This window comes from Geotrypetes seraphini, chromosome 3 (genome assembly GCF_902459505.1).
Source record: "Geotrypetes seraphini chromosome 3, aGeoSer1.1, whole genome shotgun sequence".
Lineage (NCBI taxonomy): Eukaryota > Metazoa > Chordata > Amphibia > Gymnophiona > Dermophiidae > Geotrypetes > Geotrypetes seraphini.
The window spans coordinates 281,535,156-281,550,411 of record NC_047086.1 but is presented as its reverse complement, the minus strand read 5'-3'; the positions used below and the strand labels follow the sequence as shown (position 1 = coordinate 281,550,411).

At 46.0% G+C, this 15,256-nt stretch overlaps 1 protein-coding gene across 2 annotated transcripts in view; it reads left to right on the top strand.

Moving 5' to 3' along the window:
- The window catches only part of ABCB10 (ATP binding cassette subfamily B member 10), a 94,142-nt gene that overhangs the window by 61,999 nt on the left and 16,887 nt on the right, over window positions 1-15,256 (top strand). For both annotated transcript variants that reach the window (XM_033938879.1, XM_033938880.1), the window contains exons 10-12: window positions 1,883-2,063; window positions 2,895-2,938; window positions 10,502-10,536. In XM_033938879.1, the coding sequence (XP_033794770.1) occupies window positions 1,883-2,063; window positions 2,895-2,938; window positions 10,502-10,536 (260 nt within the window). The remainder of the gene's footprint in view (window positions 1-1,882; window positions 2,064-2,894; window positions 2,939-10,501; window positions 10,537-15,256) is intronic.

The following is a 15,256-nucleotide window of genomic DNA, read 5'->3' as shown; positions in this document are numbered from 1 at the left end:
ATATATATTTTCATTTTCTGCAAAAACAAAGAACAAGATGCAACCTTTTGGGGGGAGCAAGCAAACAAACGGTAGTACCTTGGTAATAACAAATAAATACCAATAGTTTCCCCACCAAAAGGAGACATTTGGCATCATGTTATGCTGTAGTTTATAGCTCTGGTAGAAGTGAGTGGCAGTACAGACATAAAACAGATTTTCAAGAGATGCTAATTGAAGTGAAGACAGTGTTTGTGTATCTGCATGCTGCACGTGACTGATGCGAAGCCTTCTCTCCAACGTCACCTCTGACGTCGGGGGAAGACTTCTGGGTCGACTACGTGTGGCGTGCTGTAGGCAAGAAAAGAAGATGAGCCTCTTGGCTCGAGCTGCCTCCAACCCCTGCTATTACCTGGACTCAAACGTGGGAGGCAAATGCAGGACACAGAAGGGCGGTGGGGGAGTGTGTTTTTGGACACAGAATGCATGAACTTGGGAGAGAGGATGGAGGAAGGGAGGGAAAAAGATGCTGAGGTGAGGGAGGGAATAGAAAAGGAGAATTGGGCGTGGGTGTGTCAGTGAGAGGGAAAGAGAGATGGTCGTATACACGGGGAATGGAAAAAAGAGGAGAATTTTTGGTCATAGGGAAGGAGTGAGGTACAGATGATAGAGAAAACAAAGATGAGAGGGAAAAATGTTGTGGAAAGGGAACAGTAGGACAGATTGAAAGGGATGCAAGAGGGAGGAATGTTGGACATAGTGGTGAAGGGAATGGAGGGAGAGATGTGGCACGGTGCTGGAGAGGGGTGATAGAAGGAAAAATGGGCATGGAGCTGGTGGGCAGGGGCAAAAGATGCTGCACATGGTCTGGGGGATGAGAGAGGGATAAATGCTGGACCATGGTAGGAGGAACCAATGGACAGCAATAGAAGAATTTACAGAAGATGGGAAAGCAGAAAAAAGAAACTGGGACCAACTTGATGGAAAAATAAGTCTCCAGACAACAAAGGTAAAAAACGGAATTTATTGACTAAAATATGTTAGCTTTGGGAAATGCATATAGCAGATGTCTTTGTATTGTGTTCAGAAGAAAAGGAAATGCATTTCTGGTTTTATTTCTACAGTGTTGAAGTACTTGCTGACCCTTGCTGTGGCTGGTGGGGATTGCCAAGCACCACTAGCAGAGGAACTCCTCTAGAGACAACCAGAACTTCCCTCCACCAAGCACAGCAGTCGCTGGCAGCATCCATGAGCCACTGAGGTGCCAGCATCTATGACTCAGGGATGCTACTGCTGCCTTCCAAGCTTGGCAAAAGGGACCCCTGGCCAACTGCAGAGGAAGTCCTCAGCTGACAGCTTGGGAGTCCTCATCAACTGAGTATTTATATTTTATATTTACATTAGAGGCTCTGGTAGAAACCCGTTTACAAAGTATGTATTCTTCCCAATTAATATTTTCAAATTAATAAAGTATCTTTACTTATTTGTAAATGGGTCTCTATCAGAGCCTTTAATTCAGTAGCATAATTAAATGAAATAACTACTTCTGAAGTTTATAGGGATGGGCAGGAATGTATTTGATTCTACCAGGAATGGGTGGGGACGGGTTTGATTTCTGTCCCTGCACAACTCTATAGTCAGGAGCACCACTTTGGATGTTGTCTTAGGAGTGCGGAGGACAATTTTTTTTTTGCCACCATTTATTTTGACGGTTGGTTGAGAGTGCTGGTTAATTGAATGCTGGTTAGCTAAGATTCTAATGTATTAGGCTCAATGAACCATTGGTCTGACCCCAGCGTATTATTTATTGTGATATTCTTAATCTGGAATGAGATGAGTTATGGCCATTAATGAAAGACTTTATAGAGTCTATCCTTTTTAAATCTGGTTTTCAATTCACCAGGAGCCAGTTCTGTTTTCCTGTTCTGTTGCTGAGAATATTGCATATGGTGCTGAGGACCCTAATAAAGTCACTGCTGCAGAGATCCACAGGGTTGCAGAAATAGCCAATGCTGCTAATTTCATTGAAAACTTTCCCAAAGGATATCACACTGTGGTTGGAGAAAAGGGTATTCTACTTTCAGGTAGGTTTTTGTACTGTTAACAGAAAATAAAATCTCTTCCTGCATTTTGCTACACATGTATGGAACTTTAAAATCAGAAGGAAAAGTGGTATTACTATAGCGCTTTATATGTCTTTAGAGGCAAACATTTTTCTTCTTGGATATGTGGTGAAAATTCTGAAAGATGTCTTGTTTTCAATTGTATTATAAAAAGGTATTGAATGGTAAGAATACAATTTAATGGCAAGAATACAATTTAAATTCTACTGCCTACTATTTAAGACTTTATACAGAGACAGTCCAAACTACCTGAATAACCGCCTCATCCACAACACCGCAACCAGACATAGGAAAAAACTCACACCCCATTCTCATACCCCCCCCAATTAAGGAGGTCAAACAGAAAAAACTATATGATGGCCTCCTGGCCACTCAAGCAGCCAAACTAGACAACTAAATTGCCAATCTACTGATATAGCGGTATGTAAGAAATAAAATTATTATTATTATTTTAGAAAAGAAATAAAGACCATACTCTTCAAGAAAACTCTGAAAAAAGAAATAATACCGAAAGTCTCAAACCCCACCTCTCACTAAAGCCAACTACCCCAAACAAATAACCTTAACCCATTTCTTACTCTTTTTGAAAATGACCAATTTTTTTTTTTTTTTTTGTAAATTCTTGTTGTAATACATCTTGGATAATTCTTTTGTAATCCGCCTTGAACTGCAAGGTAATGGCGGAATAGAAATCCCTAATGTAATGTAATGTAAATAAAACATATTTTCAGTTTGTTTTGTCTTCAACTATTAAGCTTACTGGTACTCAGTTTCATAATTTTGTTTTAATAGGTGGTCAGAAGCAACGTATTGCTATTGCTCGGGCTTTGCTTAAGGTAAGTATATGTGCAACTCATTCTGAGTAGTGTTTACCTCCACGAGTATGAACAAAGAGTACGGTAGAGTGAGAGGAAGCAGAGGACCTACTTGATAATATGGAATTTAAATGATGAAAAAAAGATGTGGTTAAATGATGATAGAAAGGACCAAAAGGAATCAGAAATACAGTAGACTCTCGGCTATCCGGCATCCATAGGAATTGGTGGATGCCAGATAACTGTTTTTCTGTTTGCTTGAGAGTTACTGTTAAAATAAAAATACTCTAGCAGCAGGCAGCCCTCACTCAGCCACTGAAGTAGCAGAACAGGTCCTGAAACACCCCCTCCCTCCCCCCCCCGGAACCAAGGCAGCAACGACAGCCAATCCTGACATCCTTCTCCTCTCCCTTGGCCCCAAAGCAGCAATGTCAGCCGATTCTGACAACCCCCGTCCCTCCCTCAACCCTGAAGCAGCAGTGTCAGACGATCCTAACAACCACCCTCCCTCCCTTACAGAGGTTGCCGGTGAACAGAAGAAATGCCATAAACAGGCTGCTTCTGGCCAGCCCCAGCAGAGCCTTTCCTCTGTCATATCACTTCTGATGTGGCAGAAGAAAGGCCCTGCTGGAGTTGGCTAGAAACAGCCTGTTTACGGCACTTCTTTTGTTCACCGGCTGTCGCTACTGCCTCAGTAAGGGAAGGGGGTTGTTAGGATGGCTGCCACTGCTGCTTCGGGGGCTGACGGAGAGAGGAAGATTTGTGGCTGCCTGCTGCTTCGAGGGCTGGAGGGATGAAGGGGGATTGTTTGGAGGTTATCTGAGGAGTGTGAAAGACATTTTTTTGGGGGGGAGGGCGGCAATTTTTTTGCCAGTCGGTTGAGAGTGCCAGTTAATTGGATGCCGATTAGCTGAGATTCTACTGTAGTAATTTTTTTTTTTTACATTTGTGCATCTCTGGGCCCAGGCTGGGATTTACTCTTTGGTGGGCCCTAGGCAAAGAAGCATTTTGAACCCCCACAAAATAAATATATTCTACAACTTCCACACGTACATCCTCTCTCAGTAAGCTAGGGAGTTTCACTTGTGAAAATATGCTGCCTACTTGTCCTAGGATAAATCACAGTTACTTACCATAACAGGTGTTATCCTGGGACAGCAGACAGATATTCTCACATCCCTCCCACCTCCCCTGGTTGGCTTCTTAGCTTGCTTACAGAACTGAGGAACCATGAGCTGACATTGGGCGGAAAGGCACTCGTGTGTGCACAGTGCGAGCAGTCTCAAAGCTTCGCAAAGGTTAAAGTGACAGTGCACTTTCACTGTCTGTACCGGGCTCTGTGGATGACGTCACCCACATGTGAGAAAATTTGCCTGTTGTCCACGGATAACACCTGTATGGTAAGTAACTATGGTATCACATTCAAGTTGAAGATACTCAATCCAGCCCTGCTTGTACCTTGGGTAAATTGGCTTGTCTGAGATTTGCTTTTATCCCAGGACAAGCAGGCAGCATATTCTTAACGTATGGGTGATGTCACCGACGGAGCCCCGGTACGGACCTTTTTAACTAGAAAGTTCTAGTTGGCCGCACCGCGCATGCGCGAGTGCCTTCCCGCCCGACGGAGGAGTGCGTGGTCTCCAGTTTCTTCGTTTCCGCGGAGCGAAGAAGACGCATGTGGTTTCAACGGCCGTTGAACACTTCTTTTTTGCCTTCCCGCTCGCGTTATTTTTCTACTTTTTCCCTTCGGGTTTCTGTTTTCTTTCTAATTGGTAAAAAAAAAAAAAAAAAAAACTTTGTTTTTTCCTTTATTTTTCAACCGGCCCAGGCGGGGCCTGTTGCCATCATACAAGCCTCCGGCTTTGATTTCGCGGAGGCCGTATTTCCCTTCATGCCCCCCCAGCCGGGTTTTAAGAAGTGCCAGCGGTGTGCACGCCCGATTTCCCTTTCGGACCCACACAACTGGTGCCTACAGTGCTTGGGTCCGGAACATCGGGCTGACACCTGCACCCGCTGCGCGACTCTCCAAAAACGCACACTTAAAAATAGACAAATCCAGCAGAATCTCCTCTTCGGCACCGGTTCTGCTATGGATCCGACCCCGACGTCGACGGCACCGCCGAAATCGGCACCGTCAACATCGACACCACCTGATCCTTCTGCGGGGTCGATAGCGCCAGGTAAGCCGGCTAAGAAGCCTTCCACTTCCCTCGAGCGCCCTCCAGCCACGGCGGTGACACCGATCCTTCCGACGTCCCGCAAGTCCCGTAAGCGCTCCGCTCCGATAACGGTGAGTGCCTCTTCATCGGCCTCCTCATCGCCGGAGCGTAGAGCAGCACCTATGGTACCGAAGAAAAGTAAAACGGTACCGGTGCCCCCATTGGAGGACCGTATCTCGGCCATCCTCCAGACCAAATTGCAGGAGCAGCTACAGCACCAGCTCCAGGAACTGCTTCCGACCCTGCTGGCACCACTCCTTCCGGTACCGGTCCGGCCCGAGCCTCGCACCACTCCGCCTGTGGCCACCCCCTCGGTACCGATGAACACTTCCATGCCGGTCTTATCTGCCCAGCCTACACGTCAGACTTGCGCGGCGGAGGACCCCTCCCGGCCCCAGGATCGGCATCGATCGTCTCGGGACCGGGATCGGCACCACTCCTCCCGGGACAGAGATCGGCACCGGTCTTCATCTCCCGGCACCGTATCCATGAGATCTGGCAAGTCCCTTTCTAAAACCCGCCATACTGAGCCGGCCATCAGGGACCCAGACTTATGGGAGCAGTCCCCACTCGGTACCGAGGAGGATGCCTCTTCCACTGATGAAGAACCCTCCATGGCTGAATCCACCTCCAAACCCGAACAGTCCTCTTTTACGAAATTCCTTCGGGAGATGTCTGCGGCTCTCTCCATCCCACTTGAGTCCGACTCAAAGAAGTCCCAGGCCTTTTTAGAAGCCTTGGACTTCGATCAACCCCCCAAGGAGTTTCTCAAACTACCTGTCCATGATATTCTACGGGAAACATTTTATAAAAATTTGGAGAATCCCCTTACTGTTCCAGGTGCCCCTAAGAAACTGGACAGTTTATACCGGGTCATCCCTATCCCGGGATTTGATAAACCCCAATTGCCACATGAGAGCCTCCTGGTAGAATCCACTCTCAAAAAATCTCATGGTTCCAGTGTCTATGCCTCCACCCCTCCTGGCAGAGAAGGTAAAACAATGGACAAATTTGGAAAGCGCCTGTACCAGAATGCCATGCTGGCTAGCAGAGCCAACAATTACTCATTTCATTTTTCTTTTTACATGAAATATCTGGTACAACAACTTTCTGCTCTGCAAAAGTATATCCCTGAACGCAAGGTTCCATTATTTCAGCAACAAATTTCCACCCTCCTTCAGCTTAGGAAATTCATGGTACGCTCAATCTATGACTCTTTCGAGCTCTCCTCCCGAGCCTTTGCTCTGGCAGTGGCCATGCGACGCCTTGCCTGGCTGAGGGTATCTGACCTTGATGTGAACCACCAAGACCGCCTTGCCAACGCGCCCTGTCTTGGTGAAGAACTTTTTGGGGAGTCTCTGGATACCACGACACAAAAACTTTCGGCTCATGAGACGAGATGGGACACCCTCATTAAGCCTAAAAAGAAGACTCCGCCAACACGACCATACAGACCTCAGTCCTCTTACCAACGTCGTTTTTCTGCTAGGCCACTTAATCCTCCTCAACAGCAATCTCGTCGGCCTCGCCAACAACAACAACAACACTCTCAGGCTCGCTCGCAATCTCACCAGACGGCCAAGCCTCTCCCTCAAACTAAGCCTCCTCAGCCCTTTTGACTCCTTTCTCCAGGGCATAGCCAGTCTCCAACCCTCGCTGCCTCTGCCTCAACCTATCGGGGGCCGCCTCACCATCTTTCTACGACGCTGGGAGGCCATCACATCAGACCTGATCATCCGTCACGGATACTCACTAAGGTTCCAGACTCTTCCTGCAGACCATCCTCCCGTAGAGTCTGCTTCTCACTCCTCCCAAACTCCACTCCTCCTCAGGGAGGTCCAATCCCTCCTCCTTCTCAATGCCATCGAAGAAGTTCCACCAGACCAAAGGGGTCAGGGATTTTACTCCCGCTACTTCTTGGTACCCAAGAAAACAGGGGATCTTCGTCCTATCCTCGACCTCAGGAACCTCAACAAGTGTTTGGTCAAGGAAAAGTTCAGGATGCTCTCCCTTGCCACACTTTATCCTCTTCTGTCTCAACACGACTGGCTATGTTCCCTGGACCTCAAGGAGGCCTACACTCACATCCCAATCCATCAGGCTTCACGTCGCTACCTCCGATTCCAGATACTGAATCACCACTATCAGTACAAAGTGCTGCCCTTTGGTCTCGCATCATCACCCAGGGTGTTCACCAAGTGCCTGATTGTGGTAGCGGCCTGTCTCAGGTCCCACAACCTACAAGTGTTCCCCTACTTGGACGATTGGTTGGTGAAAGCAACAACCTCTCCACTTGTGCTGCAATCAACCCACCACACCATCTCTTTCCTCCATCTCTTGGGGTTCGAGATCAATTATCCCAAGTCGCATCTGCTTCCCACGCAGCGCCTTCAGTTCATCGGAGCACTTCTCGATACCAACTTCATGAGAGCGTTCCTTCCTGCCGACCGGCACTGGACACTGCTTCACCTCTGCCGACAGGTGCTCCTCCAACCATCCATCCCTGCTCGCCAGATGATGATTCTTCTGGGTCACATGGCCTCGACAGTCCATGTGGTTCCTCTGGCGCGACTCCATCTGAGGATACCGCAATGGACCCTCGCCAACCAATGGTCACAGACCAGGGATCCTCTTTCTCATCCCATCTCTGTGACATCGTCTCTTCAGCGATCTCTTCAATGGTGGTTGAACTCCTCAAATCTTTCCAGGGGCCTCCTTTTTCATCCACCCCCTCATTCCATGATCATCACCACAGATGCCTCCCCCTATGCATGGGGAGCTCACATAGGGGATCTACGCACCCAGGGACTCTGGACCCCTCAGGAGCGTCAACATCACATCAATTTCCTGGAACTCAGAGCCATGTTTTATGCTCTCAAGGCCTTCCAGCACCTTCTCTATCCTCAGGTTCTTCTCCTGTGCACGGACAACCAGGTCGCCATGTACTACATCAACAAGCAAGGCGGCACCGGATCTCGTCTCCTTTGTCAGGAGGCCCTCCGAATTTGGACCTGGGCCACAGCCCACAATCTTTATCTCAAAGCGGTCTATATCCAGGGCGAACAGAACTCCCTGGCCGACCAGCTCAGCCGCATCCTTCAACCTCACGAGTGGACCCTGGATCCTCCCACTCTCCACTCCATCTTTGCTCGCTGGGGCACTCCGCAGGTGGACCTCTTTGCAGCTCCGCACAACCATCAACTGCCCCAGTTCTGTTCCAGACTCTTTTCTCCACATCGTCTGGCCCCGGATGCATTCCTACTCGACTGGACGGATCGGTTCCTCTATGCCTTCCCTCCACTTCCTCTGATGTTGCGGACCCTGTTCAAACTCCGCAAGGACAGGGCCACCATGATTCTCATCGCCCCTCGGTGGCCCAGACAACACTGGTTCTCCCTCCTGCTTCAACTCAGCTCCAGGGAGCCCATTCCTCTTCCTGTATTTCCTTCTCTGTTTACGCAGCAACATCAGTCTCTGCTACATCCCAATCTGTCTTCCCTCCACCTGACAGCTTGGTTTCTCTCGGGCTGACCTCTCCAGAAAACCTGTCTCAGCCTGTCCGTCGCATTTTGGATGCCTCCAGGAAACCCTCCACACTCCAATGTTACCATCAGAAATGGACCCGGTTCTCCTCTTGGTGCCTCCTGCATCATCACAATCCCACCTCATTGGCGGTGGAAACCGTACTGGACTATTTGCTCTCTCTGTCTAACGCTGGTCTCAAGTCTACCTCGATCAGAGTTCACCTCAGTGCCATCACTGCTTTTCACGAGCCTATCCTCGGAAAACCCCTCACGGCTCATCCTCTGGTTTCCCGGTTCATGAGAGGCCTCTTCAATATCAAACCACCTCTTCAGCCTCCCCCGGTCGTCTGGGACCTCAATGTGGTTTTGTCAGCCCTCATGAAACCTCCTTTTGAGCCTCTTGCTACTACCTCGCTCAAACTTCTCACATGGAAGGTGCTTTTCCTCATTGCCATCACCTCTGCCAGGAGGGTTAGTGAGCTACATGCACTGGTCGCCGATCCACCGTTCACTGTTTTTCACCATGACAAGGTGGTTCTGCGTACCCATCCTAAATTCCTTCCTAAGGTGGTTTCAGCCTTTCACCTCAACCAGTTCATCGTGCTACCTGTCTTCTTCCCAAAACCCCATTCTCACCCTGGGGAACAGGCTCTTCACACGCTGGATTGTAAGCGTGCCCTGGCGTACTACCTTGACCGAACCAGGGCTCACCGCTCCTCTCCTCAACTCTTTCTGACCTTCGATCTTAACCGTCTGGGTCACCCTGTATCTAAACGAACGCTGTCCAATTGGCTTGCTGCCTGTATTGCGTTCTGTTATGCTCGGGCCGGCCTGTCACTGGAAGGAGCTGTCACGGCCCATAAAGTCAGGGCTATGGCTGCTTCTGTGGCTTTCCTCCGTTCCACGCCTATTGAGGAAATCTGCAAGGCGGCCACTTGGTCTTCAGTTCACACATTCACTACTCACTACTGTCTGGATGCCTTCTCCAGACGGGATGGACACTTTGGTCAATCTGTGTTACGAAATTTATTTTCCTAATGGCCAACCATCCCTCCTCCCTCTCTGTTAGCTTAGAGGTCACCCATACGTTAAGAATATGCTGCCTGCTTGTCCTGGGATAAAGCACAGTTACTTACCGTAACAGGTGTTATCCAGGGACAGCAGGCAGATATTCTTACGACCCACCCACCTCCCCGGGTTGGCTTCTTAGCTGGCTTATCCTAACTGGAGACCACGCACTCCTCCGTCGGGCGGGAAGGCACTCGCGCATGCGCGGTGCGGCCAACTAGAACTTTCTAGTTAAAAAGGTCCGTACCGGGGCTCCGTCGGTGACGTCACCCATACGTTAAGAATATCTGCCTGCTGTCCCTGGATAACACCTGTTACGGTAAGTAACTGTGCTTTCTCTGCTTGGTTAAAAGTACACGTTTGTTTCAATAGAATGCCTGCTTTTAGTTGAGTAAAAAGAGATATATCTGAGAATGTGTTTAGGTTGGGGGAGTAAAACAGTATGTACATATCATTTTCAAAAATACATGTTGTATTTAGCCCTCCTTCTCAATCACCTCAGGAATAGAAGTAGACAAGTATTTTTAGTAAGTCATTTCTCTTTGACTGTAATTACATGTTTTAGAAGGGTCTGCATATTTTGCAACTACAGAGGCTATTTGAAAATAGCCCCTACAATGTATTTCAGGAATAAAATTAAAAATGAGAAGGCAAGTGGTAAATGAAAATCTTTTCATTTCTTAAATACAACCTGTCTCACATTAAAAGATTGTGTGCACTCTGAGAATTCTGATTGTTTATATAGAAACCTGTTTTGTTTTGTTTTTTTCTAGAATCCCAAGATTCTTCTGCTAGATGAAGCCACAAGGTGAGAATTTGTGGTGACTTTTGTAAACTTGTAGGATCTAATGTACAAAAAATATAGGCAATTTGGAATCAGTTTAGCCAAATACTTGTTTTGGCTTCTTGGGGGACAAACAGTAAAAATCCTGAATAGTAATTGTCAGCAAATATTTGGAAGATATTTCATCCCTCCACCCCTCAAAATTTTTTCTGTTTTTCTCTCTCTCATATATATTCTGTTTTTTCGCACTATAAGACACATCCTAGATTTAGAGGAGGAAAACAAGAAAAAAAGCATTCTGAACCAAATTGTGTACTAATATATACCAGGCTCTGCACCCAGCCAGGCTCTGCACCCAAACCCACACTCCCTGCCAGGCTCTGCACCTTGTCCCCCCTCCCTACCAGGCTCTGCACCATGTACCCCTTCCCTGCCAGGCTCTGCACCCAGTCCTCTTCCCTCCCTGCCCTACCAGGCTATGCAGCCAGCTCCTCTTCCTGCCAGGTTCTACACCTTGTCCCCCCACCCTGCCCTGTCCCCTGTACTCCCTCTGGTGGTCTAGTGGTAGGCCAGGACAGGACAGGGTACAGGGCAGGTTTAGTGGTACAGGGCAGGTCTAAGTGGTAGGCAGTCCCAGATCTCCCCCCCCCCCCTGGGCAGTCCCAGCCCCCCCATACCTTTAAATTCTGATGGTCCAGCAGTGTATCGGCAGGAGCGAGCTTTCCGCGCTCCTGTCCCTCCCTCGCTGGACAGCTGCCTCCTCATTATCTCAGGGTCAGTGGCGCATAAGGCAGGAGCAAACTTTTCGTGCTGCAGCCTGGACCCGCACCACTCCCTGAATGGCTGCTGTCAGCTCTGATACAAAATTTAAGCGCAAAGTCCAATCTTCAAGCATAGGGCCAATTATCTGTTTCCAATGCACAGCTATCTCACACTTTAGATTACACTGTTATTTCAGTCTCAAGCCATACAATTACCAAAAAACAGTCTTGTGCAGCAATGAATAGAAAGTCCCAGTCCGCTAGATAAGTAGAATACTACCTTCTGCAGGAACTGGGTCAATCTTAGCACATGTCCATTAAATGTGAGAAAAGGTGCCCTTTCATATTGCACCTCCAACATAAATCAGTACCCATGATTGGAAACATAGTTTTTAATCAAACTAGTGTCAGTTATCTTTGTGAAATAATTTTATAAGCATTTTCTTTAATCTACATTCATGTACAAAAGCCTTATGTACTTCTCTAAATACAGTTTTCTTCTACCCCCACTGTTAACTCTTCACCCAAATTCATCTTCCACTGAGTCATAAACGTATATCGTTTAAACTTGTTACTCTTAACAATGTATAAATAAGTGACAGTAGCTAGCCACAAATTTTTCAAATGCTCAAAATTGTTTGGATCTTCTGTCACGAACCCTGAGATGTCATGTAGTATAGGGAAATGAGTCATGAAATTGTAGCAGGTATTGCTCCCAAAACTCCTCAAATGATACCATCTCACCCACCTCCAAAAGTTGTTGGAAGTGGCACAAACTGTTTTGTTCCCAACTAGCAAAGGAACCATGACCTTGTGTCCCCCCAAAAAGTGGACTCAAATTGAATAAGTGCTAAAGAAGATACTCTTTTGCCCTGTGTTCAAGACTGTCCCACACTGCACACCATATATGAAAAAGGTGCCTTGTAAAAGGAATGGAGATTAAGATCAAAATTAAGCACTTAGGTGTAGTAGAAATCCACCACAAGTGAATGAGTTCTACATGGTTCACTCATGTGTACAATCTTCCATGAGGTGCAGATTTTCTCATGTACTCTTTTTACACAAGCTCTAGTGACGAGGGAGTGGGTATCCCTCCTACCTTTTTTTTCAGGAGGAAGGAGGAGGGTAGGAGATGTTGGGGGGGAGGTCAGTAGCACCGGGGGGGGGGGGGGGGTGTCCAGGACCAGGTGGGGACATGGCGCAGGGATATTTGCCAGGCAGGAGGGAATAGGCATCCCTCTAGCCATTTTCACTGCCGTGGGGGGAGGACCATCAGTGTGTGGGTCTTTTTTCTTTTTTTAATGGGGCAGATTGTGCGTGTGTAACACACGCACAACATCTGTGCCATTAATAAAAAAAGAAGCCCTAACAGCAGTGACAGGAGGCTGCTTCCCCTATTACTGCTGTTAGGGCTCTGCACTTGTGTCAATTGATCACTGAGTAATTGATCTGTTGGTTTTGCAAGCAAATGATTTGCATGCAAACTTGGTAGTGCATTGATCGCTGGTCCACAATCGGCCAAAGAAATGTCCAACAGTGATCCAGTCGGTATTACCGATTATCTTTAGTGCAACCAGGCTAAAGTTCTTCTTTTTGGTTTTACATTGGCTGCCTGTGTATTTTCAAAGTGCCTTATTATATTTGTGTACCTTTTCAAGCAAGGCCATTTAATATTTTCCAGGGTTTTTTCCAGATGGCACCTATTTTTTTCCTGCTTTAAAGAAATGTCCTACCCCCATCCCATTACATTTCCCACTCAAAATCTTCCACCATTTTATTTTTTTCAATTGGTGCACCAGCCAGTCTCCGATTCAGAAGCAGTCACTTTCCAGGTAGAGCTTTCTAAGTCATATTGCTGCATACATTCTACCGGCTTTGTTTTTTCCCTCCCCCCCCCCCCCACTGTAGCATATGGTTCTGTGTGCTCTAAATAACTACATAATCAGGCTCCATATCCCTCAGCTCTTATTCTATCTCTAGAGGAGATCAAGAAAAAAACTACCCGACACAAAAGTGTAGTTTAACTATTCAAGGCTTTGAGAGTTCTTAGATCCTAATAAATGGTAGTAAACAAGCCAAGAGTCTCACTGAATTACAATTGACTGGCTGTTTTATTGGGATTATGACATCATCAATTAATTCATTATTAAACATACGTAGTTGGTACATCTTCCAATTAGATTACAATTGCTTCATTAAAATCCAATGATAACTTGCATACTCCAGCAAAGTTCTATTGTTTCTATTCAAGTCACATGGTTTCTGGTTAATCATACTTCATTAGTAATTTTCCTTAGCAACAACAATGGCTCAGACATCACATGCTTTTGGTTTCACCTCTGTCAGCAAAAGAGGGGGTAACGACATGTTCACTTAGGATATAATGACCTAGGACTCATCCATTTCCTATCTTACAGCTTCTTTTTTTTCACATCAAAGAACAAAGAACTTTGACAAAGGAAATTCAATATACATAGTGAAGAATTATAACTAAAGAAAAAGGAAGATGAGAAAAGGGAGTAATAATCCTATTCTCACCTAATAGTTCTATAATCATAGTCCACAAATTGAAGGAAAGAGAAACCATACACCATACCACACAATCAAGGGAAGTTGAAATAAGAAACATACAGTAGGAAATTACAGAGTTCTGTTGGATTAATTAATTAAGTCTGGTTAGCGGATGTCACAGTTGGTCTGGGGTTCTTAAGGCAGCCTTGCTTTCCAATAAGTATTGCAATTGATCTGGGTCATAAAAAATATGTCTATTTGCCTGATAAGTAATGCAACATTTACAAGGAAAATTAAGTTGAAAGGTAGCTCCTAAACTTAAGACTGAATGATGATAAGTCAAAACTTTTTTCTGCCTGGACTGTTTCCACTTTGAAACATCAGGAAAAATAGCTATGTTGTGACTGTAAAAATCAACATTCTCAGTCCTATAGAAAAAACGCAGAACTGTTTTTTTGTCTTGCATAAAGACAAAATTCATTAACAAAGTAGCCCTTGCTGAAATTTTGATTTGTGAAGATTCTAACACTCCGGTGAGATCCAGGTCTCCAGATTGAAATATTGCTTTATCTTTTTCTTCTTTAAGTAAATTTAAATAGTACAATTTCTGTAGTGGAGGTATATTAGTCTCAGGATATTTTAGGACTGATGTTAGAAAAAGATGAAACAGTTCTTTAGGAGATTGCAATCTGGAAACTGGAAAGTTAAGCAATCTCAAATTTAGGTTTCTATTAGCATTTTTCAAATTTTCAACTTTCCTTATTAATAAGTTTTTGTCATTCAATTGAAGATTAGAAGAAACTTTTATTTCTGAGACCAATTTTTCTACTTGGTCTATTCTACCCGCCTAGTGTTGAATCTTTTCTTCACAAGTTTTAAGTTTTAATGCTGTATTTTGTGTTGAGGCAATAAAATAGGTGCATACCTGGTGAAGGCTTTCCATATCTTTCCATAACACCTCCATGTCTATCACCGCCGGTTTAATCAAAGGGCTAAGAGGTGGAATAGGAGGTACTGAGCCTGTTTGAATGTATACTGTAGATTCCTGAACTCCAATTTCCTCCCTTGTCACTCCCTGAAAGCCGCCTCCTCCTGTTGCCACTTGCTGATAACTCGTCTGAGATCAAATTACCTCTGGGGTCAGGGGTGAAACCAGCAGCCCCCACAGAGAGGAGAACTCTGGCGCTTCCTGTTGCACTGTTGGTGTCCCCAACATCGTCCCGGGACAGGGAGGGGCACCAGGCCCGATCGGGCTTAGCGAAACATCACTGTCTAAGTCCAAAGTCAACCCACCTCGGTCCACAGATCCACCCATTCCAACAGGAACAGCCAATATTAATCTGTATTCATGACATCTTATTAATTTTTATCTATTTTAGCCTTGTTTTTAGGCAAATTTATGGTAGTATCTTTTAGCTATGGATTTTAAGATTTCTTTGTATGTTTACTTGACCATGTTTTAAGATTATGGG